This window comes from Oryctolagus cuniculus, chromosome 18 (genome assembly GCF_051225735.1).
Source record: "Oryctolagus cuniculus isolate XC-2025 breed Fujian yellow rabbit chromosome 18, ASM5122573v1, whole genome shotgun sequence".
Lineage (NCBI taxonomy): Eukaryota > Metazoa > Chordata > Mammalia > Lagomorpha > Leporidae > Oryctolagus > Oryctolagus cuniculus.
The window spans coordinates 79,570,193-79,589,235 of record NC_142884.1 but is presented as its reverse complement, the minus strand read 5'-3'; the positions used below and the strand labels follow the sequence as shown (position 1 = coordinate 79,589,235).

Genomic DNA, 19,043 nt, shown 5'->3' with positions numbered 1-19,043 from the left:
GCTCTCCTATGGGTGGGCTGCCGCAGTGACCTCATGAGACCTATGACAACACCCACCACAGGGGCCTTCTGGGGTGGAGGGAGCACACTTTCACCAGAAGACCCCCAAGAGGCTCAGGTGATAAAGGTTTGGTAGAGGCCACAATACAGCTTAAACCCTGGAGATTTTAAAACAAACTACTGTGCATTTCACAAATAATGGAAACTGAATGTGCTTGTCTCCAGTTTAAACTGTCTTTGAGAGGCAGACACAACACTTTGGAAAATGTACTATCAAGTTCCCGTGTCTGGTCTTGGCCTCCTCCCAACAGAGATGCAGAGAACCAACGGGCATTCAGGGGCAGTGACCCCACCCTTCCCCAGGGTCATGAGCTTCACCATGTGACCCAGACATCATCTGCCCACCCCAAGGTGGGCAGGGCTGGTACAGTTGCTGGTTCATGCCCTGGGACCACTGTGCTTTCGGCGAATCCAGGAGGCAGGCTCATGTGCTCGCAGAAGCACACAGGGATGTCTTCACCACATCTGCGGCACTGGGTCCACACCACACTCACCAAAAAGAAAAAGTCAAGCCTGTCTCAGGTCAAGGCACCTGAAAGGCATGGAGCTCACAACCCAGAACTGGCCTTCCTTTTATTGAGGAGCTAGCCAACACGAGGAAGATGGCTGATCTACAGGTGCTATGGCCAGAGGAAGCACTGGGGCACCTGCAGACGGTCCCACAGAGCTGAGTGGGGCAGTGGGGGCTCAGTCCAGACTTGCCTCTCTGTGACCCCAACAAAACGAATCACAAGGAAGGTTACCAAGCCACGGCAATCAGACTGACTCATGCTAGTCAGAAAGGCGCCCCAACCCCAACTTCCTCTCACACTCAGAGCAGAACTGCCACAGGAGGGAGACCTTGCTGCGAGAGGGACCCCCAAGATCCCTCCAACCTTCCCTCAGCCACACACCTGTGGCTTCGTGAGGACATACGGGCCTCCCACTCACCTGGCTCACAGCCTGACCTTCCCTTCATAACCAGCTCAGATTCTCCTCCTTTTAATTCTAACTTTGGGGATTCTGCACTGGGTCGAGGCTCGTCTTCTGAGTGACTTTAAGATGACCTGCATTAACACTTCTCCAGAGGCAAGCTCACTCGGACACTCGTGTCCTATCTCTGCCAGAAGTGTCTGAGGCTACATCCTTTGCTCAGGGCTCCCAGGAGGGTACAAAGGCCTGGGCTGCAGCCCTGCTGCCTCTCCCTGCTGGTCCCGGTCCAGAGACTCGGGACACTCCCCCTGCCACCTCTCTGGCAGGCAGCCCTTCTCTGGTACTTCTCAGGGTTTCACCCACAGGCCCACTTGGGGTTGCCAGGTGTTTTCATGTGTTCCCGTGATTCTGGAAGCCACTCGGCAGAGGCTCAGAGGCAGCAGCGGTCACCCAAGGTCGCAGCCAGGTCTGCACACAGCTATAGGGGGCTTTCCTGCATGTGCTGCTCAGGGACCCCCTCCCCCTGTACACGGTTCCAGCCCTTCAGCCCCTCAGGAAGGGACGTGTCCTCTTCTAGGCTGCCAGTGCCCTCAACAAGCTCCTCGTATGTGGCCGTCTCCGCGAAGGGTCGGGGGCCCAGGAGCTCCACCATGTCGGCCTTGTCCAGCACCTCCTTCTCCAGGAGCCGCTTGCCCACCTGCAACAACGGCCCATGTCTCAGGCGGTGCCGAGTCGGCTCACACCACTCCAAACACGGCCCACGAGCGTGGGCGTGACCCGCGAGCCACCCTGAGACCCGCGCCCCTACTTGCCTTTTCCACCTGGTCCCGGCACCGGGTCAGCAGCTCCAGGGTCCGCTCGTAGGCAGAGCTGATGAGGTGCCGAACCTCCTCGTCGATGAGCTGGGCAGTTGCCTCGCTGTAGGGCTTCTCCACCAGGGTTTCGCCTTGTTGGGGGAAGTCAAACGACACCTGGCCCAGCTTCTCACTCATCCCAAACTGCACAATCTGCAAGTGCACGAGGAGCCAAGGCTGAGCTGTGCCCCACACAGCCACCTGGGGCCATGCCCGCGATGTCTGCCCCATACCTGTGCGTAGGCGCTCTGTGTGACCTTCCTTAGGTCATCCTGTGCCCCTGTGGTGATCTTCCCAAAAAACAGCTGCTCGGCCACCCTGCCACCCAGCATCATGCACATACGATCAAACAGCTGCTCCCGTGTGTACAGGTACTGTTCTCGTGGCAGGTACTGGGCATAGCCGAGCCCCTTGCCTCGGGGGATGATGGACACCTGCAAGACAAGAGCCGGTACCCAGGTCATGCTCCAAATACAGCTGTCCCGCAGCAACCCCAACCCACATCACCCCAGCTCTGACCGTCAAGAGTGGGAGAAGAGCCCTGGGCCCACGGCCCACCAGTAAGGTCACCTTGAGTAGTGGGACCCCACCTCAGGGAGCTTCAGTTCATGAGGTCAACACAGAAACCATCTCTGTCACGCACACCCCACAGAGGCTCTGAAGGAACCTGAAGGCATGGCTCCACTGACAACAGCCAAATCCAAAGCATGGAGCAAAGCGCAACATCAGGACTTCTCCCTGAAGTCAGCGGGTGAGGCCCCACCTAGAGCCAGGAAACTCCGCTCTGCCTTCGCACCCTCTAGGGAATCTTCTAGCAAATTCAAGACCATTGTTGTACTGGAAAAGTAAAGGGGCAAGCCCTTCAGGGTCCCAAGCCTGTATGGCCAGGGGCTGGTACCTGGACAGCCGCACAGGAGGGTGATAGCCAGGCCTGGAGGTCTCTCCAAGCCCACACAGCATGCTAGAGCAAGGAACTGACCTTTAGCAGGGGGTCTGCGTGCTCCAGAAACCAGCCCACCACGGCGTGCCCGGCCTCATGGTAGGCCACGGTTGCCTTTTCACTGGGCTGCAGGACCTGGGTCTTCTTCTCGAGGCCTATCAATGACATTCCCAGGCAAGTAAGAGAGAGGCAGGAGCAACAGTGGTGCCGCTCCACAGACTCAAAGCCTGTGTCCGCTGCTGCATGGCGTCCCCAAGGTCCTCTCCACACCCGACGGCACTATGGCTGAAGCCCCAGCTCCATGCTGCTTTCTCTTCTGCAGTGAAACCCCCGTGCCAGCTCTGAAGAGGATGTTCCTGTCCACTGCTCTCTGCCCCAGGCTCCATCCCATGGCTGCCTCAGAGGGCCAGTTTACATCAGTGGGCTCTGGGAGCCACTTACTGTAGCATGACTGGGACATCTAAGCAAGGTGGGCAAGGAGTGATTCCTAGGCCCACCTTCAGCAGCTGCAGGAATAAGGAAAAGCACAGACAATGGGCATGTGCAGAGTAGACTTACGACTAGTTTGGCCTCTCCTGTGCGGTGGCTCTCTGATGACCAGCTGAGAGCCCCAGGGGCCTCCAGAGTATTCCAGCGAGCACATCTAGATTGGGCTATTCAGTATTGCATATTCTGCATATTTTATACTTCAATAAAAAGGCAACTAGTTGAGCAGCAAGGACAAGCTCTCACCGCCTCCCTCCTCCGGCACCCACGCCCCAGATGCAGCTCTGACGGTGTGGGGTTGCATCAAGAAGCACAGCTGCCGAGTGTCACCTCCCAGGAAACGGGAACAGCACCAAGGGCACCACAGCCAATGCGGCACCTGGCACCTGCAGCTAGGGCTGCCATAGAGACCCCCACCCACTGCTGACTGTACTTCCCTGCTGGACCTCCCAGGCCACCCCAACCTGCTGGAGGCTATGCACAGTGGTCTCTGCCCAGTCTACTGAGTGGAAGATGGGACAGCAAGGGAGCTAAGTCCCTAGCTGAAGACAACCTACTAACATCCATTCCTTTATCATCAGCATGGTCGGGGCTGGTGCTGTGGCACAGCCAGCTAGGTTACCACCCACGATCCTGGCATCCCCCGTGGGTACCAGTTAGAGTGCCTGCTTCTCCACTTCTGGTCTAGCATCCCTGCTACTGTGCCCAGGGAAGCAGTCAAGGACGGCCCAAATACGTGCACTCTTGCATCCACATGGGAGACCCAGATGCAGCTCCTGGCTTTGGCCTGGCCCAGCCCCGGCTACTGCAGCCACCTGAGTGAACCAGCGGATGGAAGCTCTCTCCCTTCCTCCCTCCCTCCCTCTCTGTAACTATGCCTTTCAAATAAATAAATAGATCTTACACATATAAAAAAAAAATCCGTGTGGTGCCAAGAAAGCCCAGGCAGCAGGAGCCCTGGGATGACCCCTGCAAATGACACAAGGCTTCTCCCACTCCTGTCCTCTTCCTTGTAGCAAACATCTCTGCCTTCCACAGCCAGTATCCAAGATTTGGCCTGTCTTTATTCCTAAATGAAAGCTGCTGGGAGAGGCCCAGTCCAGAATTCTGGTTTAGAAACTGGTCGAGCATAGCGGATCAGAGCTGGAAAAGTGCGTCCTTCCCCAGGGCGACTGGGCTCACCTCCAATGATCCTCTCGATGGCCTGCTCAAAGTGCTTCCCCTGAACACAAGGACTTAGGTGGCGGGCGGCGATCAGAGCTGCTTCATTGCAAACGTTAGAAATATCAGCACCTGACCCAGGAAAGGAGAAACAGTCACAAGTCAGTGCTCCCTGCCACAAGATCTGCACACAGATCAGTTCTGTTGACGGGAACTCTCTTCAACAAAGAATGGCAACAGGACCTGCTTCATCAGTGACTGACTTTAAGCTTTTTTTTTTTTTTTTTTTTTTTTGACAGGCAGAGTGGACAGAGAGAGAGAGAGACAGAGAGAAAGGTCTTCCTTTGCCGTTGGTTCACCCTCCAATGGCCACTGCGGCCGGCGCACCGCAGCTGATCCTATGGCAGGAGCCAGGTGCTTCTCCTGGTCTCCATGGGGTGCAGGGCCCAAGCACTTGGGCCATCCTCCACTGCACTCCCTGGCCACAGCAGAGAGCTGGCTGGAAGAGGAGCAATCGGGACAGAATCTGGCGCCCCGACCGGGACTAGAACCCAGTGTGCCGGCGCCGCAAGGCGGAGGATTAGCCTAGTGAGCTGCGGCGCCGGCCAAGCCAAATTTTTTTGCTTAACAATTTCATTGAGGTAGAATTCACACACCCTAACATCCATCCATTTTAAGTGTACACAACAAGGATTTTAGCAACTTCACAACTAATCCAACTGTTATAATAATCTAGTTCTAGGATACTTCCTTTCATCCTCATGCCCTATTTATATGTAATTCCTATTCCCACCCCAAAAAAGTCAGTAATCCACTGTCTTCTTGGATCTGAGTATTCTGAACATTTCATATAAATGGAATCAGAGGTGGGCGTTCTGTTCAGTGGTTAAGTTGCTGCCTGGGACACCTGTATCCTTATCAGAGTGCCTGGGTTCAAGTCCCAGCTCTGCTTCCAATCCCAGCTTCCTGCTAACACGTAACCGGGCAAGCAGCAGTCAACAGCTCAAGTACTTGAGTCCCTGCTACCCAAGAGGAAGACTCAGATTGAGTCCTGAGCTCCTACATGCTGGCTCCTGCCCAGGTCCACCTATTACAGGCACGTGGGGAGTGAACCAGCAAATGGAAGCTCTCTGCTCTCTCTGCCTTCCAAGTAAAAGGAAAGTAAATTAATAATACTTGTTGGGGAGGAGGAGGAAGCAGGTGTTATGGCGCAGCAGATTAAGCTATAGTTTGGGACACCTGTATCCCCTATTCAGAGTACTTAATTCAAGTCAGCTACTCCACACTTTGGATCCAGCTTCCTGCTCAGGCATCTGGGAGGTGGCAGATGATGGCCCAAGCACTAGAGTTCCTGCTACCATGTGGAAGACCCAGATGCGGCTCCTGGTTTCAGCCTGGCCTAAGCCCCAGTAGCTGCAGTCATATGGGAAATGAGCCAGGGGAAGATGTCCGTCTCTCCCTGTCACTTTTTCAAATAAATCTTTAAAAAATGTTTAATAGAATAATACACGTGACTTTCTGCATAATAAATTTATTTGACTATTTATCTGCTAGTAGATACTTGGGATTCTTCCACTTTACGGCCATTATAAATAAATCATGCTGTTACAAACATTCATATACAAGTCTATTTGAAAATATATTTTCAATTCTCTTGGGTATACACCTAGAAGTAGAATTGCTGGGTTGCAAAGAAGTACCAAACTGAGTTCAACAGCAGTTGTACCATTTTATATCCCACTGGCAATATGCAAGGTTCCCATTTCTCTACACCCTTGACAACTCAGTATTGCTGTCTTTTTTTTTTTAAAGATTTATTTATTTATTTGAAATTCAGAGTTACTCAGAGAGGAGAGGGAGAGAGAGAGAGAGAGAGAGAGTGATCCGAAGCCAGGAGCCAGCAGCTCCTTCCATGGTGCAGGGGTCCAAGGACTTGGGCCATTCTCCACTGCTTTCCCAGGTGCATTAGCAGAGAGATGGATCAGAACTGGAGCAGCTGGGACTTGAACTGGTGCCTATATGGGATGCCAGTGCTGTAGGCCAGCGCTTTAACCCACTGTGCCATAGTGCCGGCCTCAGTTCTTTTTGTTAAGTTAAAAATTCTCATTATATATTCTGGATACCAGATCCTTACCAGATTTCCACTCTGTAGATTTTTTTCCTCCACTTTGTTGGTGGCGTCCTTTGGTACAAAAGATTTTAACTGTGTTGACATCCAATTTATCTATTTTTTCATTCCTGCTTATGGTTTTTGTATATTTATTTACTTGACAGGCAGAGTAAGACAGTGAGAGAGAGAGGCAGAGAGAAAGGTCTTCCTTCCATTGGTTCATTCCCCAAATGGCTGCTACGGCCAGCGCGCTGCACTGATCTGAAGCCAGGAGCCAGGTGCTTCCTCCTGGTCTCTCATGTGGGTGCAGGGCCCAAGCACTCGGGCCATCCTCCACTGCACTCCCGGGCCACAGCAGAGAGCTGGACTGGAAGAGGAGCAATCGGGACAGAATCCAGCACCCCAACCGGGACCAGAACCCGGGGTACTGGCGCTGCAGGCAGAGGATTAGCCAAGTTGAGCCGTGGTGCCAGCCTTTGTGTCATATTTAAGAAAATACCATCAAAGGCCTGTCCAGCCCCAGCTGTTGTGGCCATTTGGGGAGTGAACCAGTGGATGGAAGATCTCTTTCTCTCCCTCCCTCTCTCCAACTCTGCCTTTCAAATAAACACATAATTTTGTTCATTTTATAATAAGAAAACCATTGCCAAATCCAAGGTACAAGAATTTACCATATTTCCTTCTAAAAAGTTTAACAAAGTTTCGTTTCTCAAATTTAGTTCTTTTATTCATTTTGAGGTCACTTTTGGATATGGTGTAAGGTAAGGAACCAACTTCATTCTTTGGTATGTGGACATCCAGTTGTCGCAGCATTATTTGTTAAAGACCAACTCACTGGGGGCCGGTGCCATGGCTCACTTGGCTAATCCTCCGCCTGCGGCGCCGGCACACCAGGTTCTAGTCCCGGTTGGGGCGCTGGGTACTAGTCCCAGTTGCTCCTCTTCCAGTCCAGCTCTCTGCTGTGGCCTGGGAGGGCAGTGGAGGATGGCCCGAGTGCTTGGGCCCCTGCACCCGCATGGGAGACCAGGAGAAGCACCTGGCTCCTGGCTTCAGATCAGTGCAGCATGCTGGCCATAGTGGCCATTTGGGGAATGAACCAATGGAAGGAAGACCGGCCGTGGCAGCCATTAGGGGAGTGAACCAACAGAAGGAAGACCTTTCTCTCAGTCTCTGTCTATAACTCTCTCTCTCACTGTCTAACTCTGCCTGTCAAAAAATTAAAAAAAAAAAAAAAAAAGACCAACTGACTGGGACAGGCATTGTGGCACAGGAAGTTAAGCTACCGATTGGAATGCTAGTTTTGAGTACTGGCTACTCCACTTCCAATTCAGCAGGCATCCTGTATCAGAGTGGCAGTTCAAGACCTGGCTGCTCTGCCTCCAATCCAGCTTCTTGCTGACGCATCTGCTAACCACAGGGGAGACAAGGATGGAGTTCTTGGCTCCTGGCTGCAGCACGGCCAAGCCCTGGCTGTTTCAGGCATTTGGGGAATGAACCAATGGATGAGCACTTACTTTTACTTTCTCACAAATAAGTAAAATATTTTCTTAAGAAAAGATGTTAAATTTCCACAATCAACTAAACAGAAAACACAAGTCACATACAAAGTAACTTGGTGAGCCTGTACAACTGCCACCTTGTAACTATATATAACCCTTCCCGAACGTCACAAAAACTCAGTGAATGAGTCTCAAATCAAATTCTATAAACAGCGAGACAGAGCTCTTCCATCTGCTGGCTCACTCCTTAAATGCTGACAACAGCCAGGGCTGGCCCAGGACAGCGCCAAGGGCCCAGAACCCAACCCAGGTCTCCCATGTTGGTGCGGGAGACCAAAGTATTGAGCCATCATTGCTGCTTTCTAGGGTGGGAAGGGCAGGAGGCTGAATCAGGAGTGGAGCCAGAATACAAACCCAGGCACTCTGACATGGGCTGCAAGGACCCCAAGCGGCATCTTAACCATTGCACCAAATACCCTCTCTTCATTCCTTTTTTTTTTTTTTAAAGATTCATTTATTTATTGAAAAGGCTGAGCAAGATAGAGACAGAGACAGACAGACAGAGAGGAATCTTTCACCCACTGATTTTACTCCCCAAATGACAACAGCCAGGTTAGTAGGTCAGGCCAAAGCCAGAAGCCAGGAACTCTATTCTGGTCGCCCACTTGGGTGGCAGGGGCTGAATTACTTGGGTAATCTTTTGTTGTGTTCCTAGGCACATCAGCTGGATCACAGGCAGAGCAGCTGGGACTCAAACTGGCAGTCCAACAGGAGATTCTAGTGTCATAGGGGGTGGTAGAACCTACTCCGCCACAATGCAGGGCCACTTATTTATTTAAGGATTTACTTATTTATATGAAAGGCAGAGTAACAGAGAGCAAGAATTACAGAGAGAGACAGAGAGATCTTTGATTTCCTGGTTTATTCCCTCAGAGGATCGCAACAGCCAGGTCTGGGCAGGGCCAAAGCCAAGGGTGAGGAACTCCATCCTGGTCTCCAATATGGGTGGCAGGGGCCCAAGTACATAGGCCATCTTCCAGTGTCTTCCCCAGCTCACTGGCAGGAGCCAGATTCTAAGTGGAACAGGCAGGACTCAAGCCGACACTGCAATATGGGATGCAGGCAGATCCAACTTAAGCCGCTGTACCGCAGTGCTGGCCCTCCTGCTTCTTTCTTGATGGACAAATCTGGCAGAGAATTCTAAGTTAATATCTTTTCCTCTCAGCATTTTCAATGTGTTAGCTGTAGATTGCAGTCTGCAGCTTCTGGTGGAAAGCAGTCGTCAATACTGCTGAGGCTCCCTTATTACACATGAAGCATCTCTTCTCCTCACTGCTTCAAGATTCTATCTTCATGGCTGGCGCCGCAGCTCACTAGGCTAATCCTCCACCTTGCGGTGCCAGCACACCGGGTTCTAGTCCCGGTTGGGGCACCGGATTCTGTCCCAGTAGATCCTCTTCCTGTCCAGCTCTCTGCTGTGGCCAGGGAGTGCAGTGGAGGATGGCCCAAGTGCTTGGGTCCTGCACCCCATGGAGACCAGGAGAAGCACCTGGCTCCTGCCTTCGGATCAGCGCGGCACGCCAGCCGCAGCAGCCATTGTGGGAATGAACCAACAGAAGAGGAAGACCTTTCTCTCTGTCTCTCTCTCTCACTGTCCACTCTGCCTGTCAAAAACAAAACAAACAAACAAAAACCAAAAAGATTCTATCTTCAGCTTCTGACAGTTTGCCCATGTGTCTCAATGAGGATTTCTCAGAGTTTGTCACTGAGCTTCTCAGGTAAGCAGATTTCATGTCTGCTATCCAATTTAGAATGGTATGACCCAAAGTGTCTTGAAATACTTTCTGTCCCTATTCCCTGTCTTCTGGAACGCCCACAATGCTGGGTGGCATACGACTGCGGATCCCTGAGGCCCTGTTCATTCTTCACCCTTTTTCCTTTCTGCGGCTCAGACTGAACAAGCCATCAAGCTACTTTCAGGTTTGCGGTCAGCGTCTCCTGTCTGATCAAACCTGTGAAGTCGTCCAGCGAGCTTCTGTTTTCATTACAGCACTTTTCAGCTCCAGATGTTCTATCTGGTTCCCCCTTACTTCCATGTCTTTCCTCCGCCTCCACACTCGTTGAGACAAACACTTCTGGTTTCCTCTGGTTTTGCCCAAGGTCTCCTCTGGCTCTCTGAGCATCTCTAAGACAGCTGACTTTATCCCTCTGCTCAGTCTGCCCAAAGTCTCTGCTCCCCAGGGACAGTAGCTTCCTTTCTCTTTCCTGTGAACATCCCATGCTTAGCTGCTTCTTTGCATAATCTGCAATTTTCTCCATAATCGTTAGCTGAGGGTTTTTTTTGTTTTGTTTTGTTCTTAAGATATATTTATTTACTTGAAAGAGTTACAGAGAGGAGAGAGAGAGAGGTCTTCCATCTGCTGGTTCATTCCCCAAAGGGCCACAACAGACGGAGCTGGGTCAGTCCGAAGCCAGGAACCAGTAGCTTCTTCTGGGTCTCCCATGCGGGTGCAGGGGCCCAAGGATTTGGGCCATCTTCTACTGGTTTCCCAGGCCACAGCAGAGAGCTGGATTGGAAGTGGAGCAGCTAGGACTCGAACCGGAGCCCGTATGGGATGCTGGCAGTGCAGGCGGTGGCTTTACCCACTACACCACAGTGCCAGCCCCAGCCGTTTTGTTTGTTCTTTCATTTTTATTGAAACTTTATAGTTAAAACAAAAAGTGAACAGAGACCATAAAAGGGAATTTTAAGCTGCCATGTTTCCAAGGGAACAACTAAGTTTAAAATGGCTGGGTCTCTTTCAGAGAGGCCTGTAGCACATAGGGAGAGAGGGTGGTCTCAACAGAACTACTGGAGCTCTACAACTGGTCATTATTTTTGTGTCTTTTGAGAATGTGTCAACAGTGCTGAGCACAGTTCTCTGTGTTTAGCACCTCCATATCCACAGAGGGTTTGTCTGCCTCTCCTCTCTGGCACAGCAAAACCCACAGTGAGTTCTGGGGCTAAGTCATCTCTGCAGTCAACCTGCTAAGGGGGTACTTAATCATCCTTGCTCAGTCATCCCTACCAAGGAGCAGTGCTGAGTCATCCCCGCAAGGGAGCAGTGCTCAGCCATCCTTGCTGGGGAGCAGTGCTGAGTCATCCCTGCTGAGGGGCAACGCTGGGCTATCCTGCTGAGTCATCCCTGCAGCGGAACAGTCCTCAGCCATCCCTACTGAGGAGCAGTGCTGAGTCATCCCTGCAGGGGAGCAGTGCTCAGTCATCCCTGCTGCAGGGAGCAGGGGCAGTGCTGAGTCATCCCTGTGGGGGAGCAGGTGCAGTGCTGAGTCATCCCTGCTGAGGGGCAATGCTGGGCTATCCTGCTGAGTCATCTCTGCGGGGGAGCAGGGGCAGTGCTGAGTCATCCCTGCTGAGGGTCAATGCTGAGCTACCCTGCTGAGTCATCCCTGCAGGGGAACAGTGCTCAGTCATCCCTGCTGCAGGGAGCAGGGGCAGTGCTGAGTCATCCCGGTGGGGGAGCAGGGGCAGTGCTGAGTAGTCCCTGCTGAGGGGCAACGCTGGGCTATTCTGCTGAGTCATCCCTGTGGGGGAGCAGTGCTCAGTCATCCCGGTGGGGAAGCAGGGGCAGTGCTGAGTCATCCCTGCTGAGGGGCAATGCTGGGCTATCCTGCTGAGTCATCCCTGCGGGGAAGCAGTGCTCAGTCATCCCTGCTGCAGAGAGCAGGGGCAGTGCTGAGTTATCCCTGTGGGGGAGCAGGGGCAGTGCTGAGTCATCCCTGCTGAGGGGCAATGCTGGGCTATCCTGCTGAGTCATCCCTGCGGGGGAGCAGTGCTCAGTCATCCCGGTGGGGGAGCAGGGGCAGTGCTGAGCTATCTCTGAGGAGCAGCAGTGCTAAGCCATCCTGTACTGAACTCCCCTATGAAGGGCAGAAAAAACCTAAAGTCTGGTAATTTATTCTGGTTTCACTTCAGTACCTAAGTAGACACCTGCAGTCTGCAAGGGGAGAGAACTAAAGCTAAGAAGCATACTCCCAGCATGAGGACCGATACGGCCCTTCACCTGTCAGCCTGGCAAGAACCCCTCATCACCCTACAGCGGACAAGTGTGCACTCTGAATGCAGCACTGAGCAGGACACTGTGGGGCAATGGGAGACGAGGCAGCTAGAGGGGACGAGGCTTCATAATCCACTGTCCCAGCGGTGGCAGAGGCAGATGGCTGTGGGTCAGTGGCTTACCACAGTAACCACAAGGCACTGAGGCTTGCAATGGCTGCACTGTAGGGAACGAGCATGGCAGGAGACCCCTTGGACATCTCCACTGGTCCTGGGATTTCTATCACCCAGGGAGGGAAAAAAAATTTCCAAGCACAGGAGATTGGTTTTTAATTAAGAAGACAGGAAAGCAAAGAACCACCCAGCAGGGAGCTCAAGGTCAAGAATAAAAAGTAGGGGCTGGAGCTGTGGCATAGAGGATAAAGTGGCTGCCTGCATTGCCGTCATCCAAAATGGACACCGGTTCAAGTCCTGGATGCTCCACTTCCAATCTGGCTCTCTGCTATGTCCTGGGAAAGCAGAAGATGGCCCAAGTCCTTGGGCCCCTGCACCCACGTGGGAGACCTGGAAGAAGCTCCTGGCTCCTGGTTTTGGATCAGCGCAGCTCTGGCCATTGCAGCCATATGGGGAGTGAAACAGTGGATGGAAGATACCTCTTTCTATCTCTGCCTCTGCCTCTCTGTAACTCTGCTGTTCAAATAAATAAATAAACTAAAAACCAAAAAGAATAAAAGGTACCGTGAGTGATCATGTCAGTGGATCTTTCCTCAGACATTATTTTGGTGTCTGCAGTAAAGACTGAACAGAATTAAAGCAGAAATTCAAATGAGGACAAATTAGCCTTGATTTCAAATGAGGCCTTTGAAATGAATCAACCTGCTTCAAAGTTTCACAGACAAAAGCGAGCACGTGCCAGGCCTGAAAGGGCAGGACCACTAACCTCCCCAAAACAGCAAGCATGCACGGTTCCTGCCCCAGGCCAGAGGCACCCGGCAGACAGCACTCACCAGTGAAGCCCGGAGTGAGCGCTGCCAGCTTCCTTGCCAGGGTGTCCTTCCTGAGGCTCTCTTCCAACTTCAGTGGACACAAGTGGACCTTGAAGATGGAGGACCTGCCTTTGATGTCAGGGGGTCCTAACAGAGAGAGGCACATGGGTTCTGTGCTTTCTGGGATTTCCCAACCTGCTCACACACAGCCACTTCACACACCTGCAAGAGCAGCAGGGGTCATCCAAAGGGAGCCCCAGAGCCAGTGAGCAATGGCAGAAACAGCCCAAAGCACCACACCTGCCTTTGGTGCTGCAGCATATTAACCCCTTCCTGAATGCCTCAGGCCAATGTTAAATCCATTCCCAGGGCCATGCAACCTGACAGCAAGCAAAACAAGGGCTGCCCTAAGCAACAGGGGGACGTCCACACATGATTAATATTTTCTAACTGGAAAATCAGAGAAGACGCAGATGGCTGACTGTCAGGGTGAAAGCCAAGGGGTAAAGTCTTATCTTCCAAATGATCAAGTGTTTATAACACTGCACAAATAAAACCTGAAGAACATAAATCTGCTACATCACTCTCACAGCTCCAAGCCCTAACAGCTTCAGGATCCCCAGTAAAACCACTCCCACACGCACAGCAAGTGATCTAATCAAACCTTTAGCCCCAGGAGACAAGGCCCAAAACTAAGCACCCAAGCAAGTGGCAGACTCACCAAGGTAAATCTGACGGTCAAACCGGCCTGGCCGCATCAATGCTGGGTCAAGGATGTCAGGGCGGTTGGTGCCGGCCAATACAACAACATTGGTGGTGGAGTTGAACCCTGGACACAAGAGAAGCAGGTGAGCATGGAAGGAGGACTAAGCACACGTACGACCTCAGGGAAGATTCAGGCCAGCCCTGGCATCTACCTGGTACTGGGAACACATCCCACTGCCCCTCGCGCATACCTGCCCTGTCTTTTCAGACACGGCCCATGCTTGGTTAACTCCCACCCTCACTCTGCTCGCTCCAGACTCCACTGCAAAGGGTCGTGAGGCAGGGATGAGTCCTCGCCCAGTGGTCTGCTGACTCTTCCCAGAAAGGACGTCTCATAAAGGCTTCACCTCTGGTTCTTGGTTCTCAACTGATGCACCTGCTTCTGCTGGTTAACCAAGTATTCTTCAGCACGGAGTATGGAGAACGTGGGCCAGGGTGTCATCAAGCTCCAGGGCATGGGTCCTGATTCATTCATTACCTACAAGATCTGCATACATCCAGGTCCTTGTGGGCTTGCAGACCCAGACAGACTACATGAGGGCAGGCAAGGGGCAGCATAGAGAACTGACTGCCCCATAGGCAGGAAGGGCAAGAGGAGGCCGGCGAGCCGCTGTCCCACCCAGCCTCCATTCCTCTCTCCAGTCGGCTCCTCCTGATACCGAATCTATTCGGAATTGCTATGGGATCCTTAAGACAAGAAATATCCTAGAAGTGTCTTCTGGCTTGTGCAGGAAGTTGTCAGCACAGCAGGCTTGTCTGCTGACTTCCTAAAGGCCTTCTACCAAAAGTCTCAGGCTCCTCAGAAAAATGGAATGGAAAACTCATCTGTCTCTTCCTCCAAATCCAAGAAAAAGGAAAAAAAAAAATCTTTTCCAAGGAGGAGTTGGTCAGTGGTGACCCTGAGGGGCAGCTGGCAGCACATGTCTTCCCCAGAGGAAAAAAATCTTCACCCAAAGATAGAACAGTCAGTGATGCACAGGAAGACATTCCACTCTAAGGACTGCCCAGACAGCAGAGCACCTCAACTGGCTGCTGGTAGCAAGAGCAGTGCAAGGGAAAACCTCCACCATCCCGACGAGAATGGTTCCCTAGACCCAAACCACTTGAGCACACGGAGGTGGCCTGTGCAGAATACCTGCCACCCTCTTGTGTATCTGGAACTTTGGTCCATGCCAGGCAGAGGGTGTCTACATGACCAGCTCCCCACGGGAATCCTGGAAAACTGCGTCTCTCACAAGTCTTCCCTTGTTGACAATCTGCACTTGGGTTGTATCTGTACTCACTACTGGGAAAAACAAGCATATCCCACGGGATTCCACAGGAGGACGCGTGGGGATCGCTTGGGCTCCCCAGACTTCTCCTCACTGCTTCCTGTTTTCTTCTGGATATTTCTGCTACAATAAACCACAGCTGGGAAGACAGCTAGATGCTGAGCCCTGTGACTTCCCTAGTGCATCACGGAGCCACAGTGACGACAAATGGGCCAAAGGTCCGATGACAAATTTTACAAAGTCAAAAACTGGCACTGGGGCTGGCGTCATGGCACAGTAGGTTAAGGCACTGCCTGAGATGTCAGCATCCCATGTAAGTGATGTCCCGTATAAGCAGCATACAAGCAGCATATATAAGCATCCCATATAAGCAGCAGTCCCGGCTGCTCTACTTCAGATCCAGCTCCCTGTCAACATGCCTGGGAAAGCAGCAGAAAAGCCACAGTACTTGGGCTCCCACATGGGAGACCCAGATGGAGTTCCAGGCTCCTGGCTTTGGCCTGGCCCAGCCCCAGTGGGTGGAACATCTTTCTCTTTATCTCTCTCTCTCTCTCTCTCTCTCTCCTTCTCTCTCTGGCTTTCAAATAAAAAATTAAAAAAAAAAAAAAGTTGGCATTAAGGGGTGGTCACTGAAATACAGCACTTAGGATACCCTGTGGGACACTCAACCCTATACTGGAGTGTCTGGTTCAGGTCCTGACTCTGCTTCTTATCCAGCTTCCTACTCAGATGCACCTGTGATGGTTCAATGCTTGGGTCCCTACCACCTCCATGGGTAACCCAAGAGTTCCTGGCTCCTGGCTTCAGCCTAGCACAGCACAAATTATTACAGGCAACTGGGGAATGTACCAGCTGATGGAAGATCAATCTCTTTCACTCTCACTCTGCTTTTCAAATGAAAAAACATTTTTAAAAGATTTATTTATTGTTTTATTTGAAAGGCAGAGCTATAGAGAGAGGAGAGAGCAAGAGAGCTCATCCATCCACTGGTTCACTCCCCAAATGGCCTCAACGGCCAGGCTGAAGCCAGGAGCCTGGAGCGTCTTAGGATCTCCCATGTGGATGCAGGGACCCAAACACTTGGGTCATCTGCTACTGCTTTCCCAGGCACATTGGCAGAGAGCTGGATCGCAAGTAGAACAGCAGGGACTCAAACCAGCACCCGTATGGGATGGCAGCATTGCAGGCGGAGGCTTAACCTGCTACACCACAACGCCAGCCCCCAAAAATCTTTTAAATAGCATAAATGCCTAGCCACATTCTAGAAGCTTCAACAAGGCTGACAGGCTAGACTCACCCTGGAGGGAGCAGGCCTGGGTAGGGAGGGAAGCTGGAGTCAGGGTTAGAGAAGAAGCAGTGTGGTCTGCGTCCAGACCATCCTATCAGCACAAGGTTCATCTACCTGCTGCTGGAAGCAAGCGAGTGCATTTGCCCTCACACTGTTTTAGAGCACTGGGGAACACTGGGCAAATCTAATGCAGCTTTTTCCACCTTGTGTGCCTTAGAACAGTTGTCCTAAAAACTGAATGGGGGGCAAGCACTGTGGTACAGCAGGTTCAACTGCCTCTTGCAATTCCAGTATCCACGTCAAAGTGCTGGTTTGAGTCCCAGCTGCACTGTTCTGCAGCCAATCCAGCTCCCTGCTAACGCACCTGGGAAGCAGCAAAAGATGGCTCAAGTACTTGGGCCCTTGCCAACCAGTGGGACACCTGGACGAGGTTCTGCATTCCTGGGTTCAGCCTGGGCCAACCTCAGCTTTTATGACCACTTGGGGAGTGACCTAGCAGATAGAGATCTGTCTCAGACTCTCCCTTTTCCTGTCCCTCTTTCAAATAAGTAAATATTTTTTAAGAAGCTTAAATAAATCAAAAGCAAAACAAAACCTGAACAGTTAGGTATTCTCCTCCAGGGAGCAACTTTATAAAAACAAAATCTGGAGCCAGGTCAGTGACTTCCTGCCAAGATGGTTCCTGGGAACCTAGGCTCTGCAGGCAACGCCGACACCACAGGCCTGGAACAGGAGCACCTACTCACCATCCATTTCCACAAGCATCTGGTTCAAGGTGTTCTCTTGCTCGCTCTGGCCTCCCAAGTGCCCACGGCCCCGCTTCCTACCAATTGCATCAATCTCATCGATGAACAAGATACAAGGAGCATTTCTCCGGGCCATTGTGAACATGTCACGCACCTGAAACAGGAATGCAGGGTCTCACTTGTCACTGCTCTGGTGTATCGGCACTCACACCCAGTGGGTGCTGCATGAGTAGATCAGCCACACCAGGGAGAGGCATTCTGGTACCTTGTACAGCACCTACCCTCGCTGGCCCAACGCCGACAAACATTTCCAGGAACTCTGACCCGTTCACAGTGATGAAGGGCACGCTGGCTTCCCCTGCAGCCGCTTTGGCAAGAAGTGTTTTGCCAGTACCAGGAGGACCAGTAAGCATTGCTCCCTGGAACAGAAAATGACACTGGTTCTTAAAGGGGGACAGGGGGTATACAGAAGCGCGAGTCCTGTTTCTCTTTAGATTTGACTAGGAATTTCTTTTATTTATTTTTTTTTTTAAAGATTTATTTATTTATTTGAAAGTCAGAGTTAGAGAGAGGAGAGGCAGAGAGAGAGAGAGGTCTTCCATCCGATGGTTCACTCCCCATATGGCTGCAATGGCCAGAGCTGCGATGATCCAAAGCCAGGAGCCAGGAGCTTCTTCCAGGTCTCCCACGTGGGTGCAGGGGCCCAAGGACTTGTGCCATCTTCTACTGCTTTTCCAGGCCACAGCAGAGAGCCAGGACATTCGGAAGTGGAGCAGCCGAGTCTCGAACTGGTGCCCATATGGGATGCTGGCACTTCAGGCCAGGATGTTAACCCACTGCACCATAGTGCTAGCCCCTGACTAGGAATTTCTTTTATTAAATAGGAGATTCCTAAGGCTGATGCACCACTCGTATAGCCTGCGGCTATACTCGTATAGCCTGCTGGTAAGATTAAAGTTCAAGAGTTTCAGACACAGCGCAGCAAATGGGCGCTTTGTCTCCCCCCCACCCGCCCCTGCCGCTGTATCACAGGGCCTAACGTTCATCAGCATGGACAAGAGGCTCTCAGAAACCGTGGCACCAATTCCTGCTCCCACCAGGAATGAACTGCAGCCACCTCTCCAAATCTTTGGCCACAGTGAACTCAGTGCTACAACCTTTTTGCTACCAAAGCTGGAAAGCCCCAAGTTTCAGGTGTTCGGCAGTTGTGCAGAACGGCTGTCTGTGTGTTGATGGCACCTGTGACTTGCCTTTTTCTACACTGATTTAAAGTTAAAAATAACAACAATTCTTGCCCACACAACATTTTATGTATTATCAGAAAACTGAATATTAAAGCAGAAGTAGCGGCACTTAGACTGTTCCTTTTATAGTCTAAAGATGTGGGCTCACAATCCAGGTTTCTGTTACCTTTCAGAAGAAAAACAGGGACCAGCGCTGTGACACAGTAGGTTAGCCTCTGCCTGTAGTGCCAGCATATCATATGGGTGCTGGTTCCAGACCCAGCCGCTCCACTTCTGAACTAGCTCTCTGCTATGGCCTAGGAAAGCAGCAAAAGATGGCCCAAGTCCTTGGGCCCCCGCACCCGCCTGGGAGACCCAGAAGAAGCTCCTGGCTCCAGCTCTGGCTGTTGTAGCCATTTGAGGAGTGAACCATCAGACGGAAGATCTCTGTCTATAACACTGCCTTTCAAATAAAATCGGAAGGAAGGAAGGAAGGAAGGAAGGAAGGAAGGGAGGGAAGGAGGGAGGGAGGGAGGGAGGAAAAGAAAGAAAGAAAGAGAGAAAGAAAGAAAGAAAGAAAGAAAGAAAGAAAGAAAGAAAGAGAGAAAGAGAGAAAGAGAGAAAGAGAGAAAGAAAGAGAGAAAGAAAGAGAGAAAGAAAGAGAGAAAGAAAGAGAAAGAAAGAGAGAA

At 51.6% G+C, this 19,043-nt stretch overlaps 1 protein-coding gene across 5 annotated transcripts in view; it reads right to left on the bottom strand.

Moving 5' to 3' along the window:
- Positions 1 to 618: 618 nt before the first annotated feature.
- LOC100342095 (mitochondrial inner membrane m-AAA protease component AFG3L1) overlaps positions 619 to 19,043 on the bottom strand; it is a 44,113-nt gene continuing 25,688 nt past the window's right edge. For all 5 annotated transcript variants that reach the window (XM_008251957.5, XM_008251956.5, XM_008251958.5 and 2 more), the window contains 9 exons: positions 17,413 to 17,550; positions 17,132 to 17,285; positions 13,783 to 13,890; positions 13,083 to 13,208; positions 4,434 to 4,544; positions 2,805 to 2,920; positions 2,059 to 2,259; positions 1,784 to 1,978; positions 619 to 1,668 (listed from right to left, as the gene is read on the bottom strand). In XM_008251957.5, the coding sequence (XP_008250179.3) occupies positions 1,450 to 1,668; positions 1,784 to 1,978; positions 2,059 to 2,259; positions 2,805 to 2,920; positions 4,434 to 4,544; positions 13,083 to 13,208; positions 13,783 to 13,890; positions 17,132 to 17,285; positions 17,413 to 17,550 (1,368 nt within the window). In that variant the 3' untranslated portion in view covers positions 619 to 1,449. The remainder of the gene's footprint in view (positions 1,669 to 1,783; positions 1,979 to 2,058; positions 2,260 to 2,804; positions 2,921 to 4,433; positions 4,545 to 13,082; positions 13,209 to 13,782; positions 13,891 to 17,131; positions 17,286 to 17,412; positions 17,551 to 19,043) is intronic.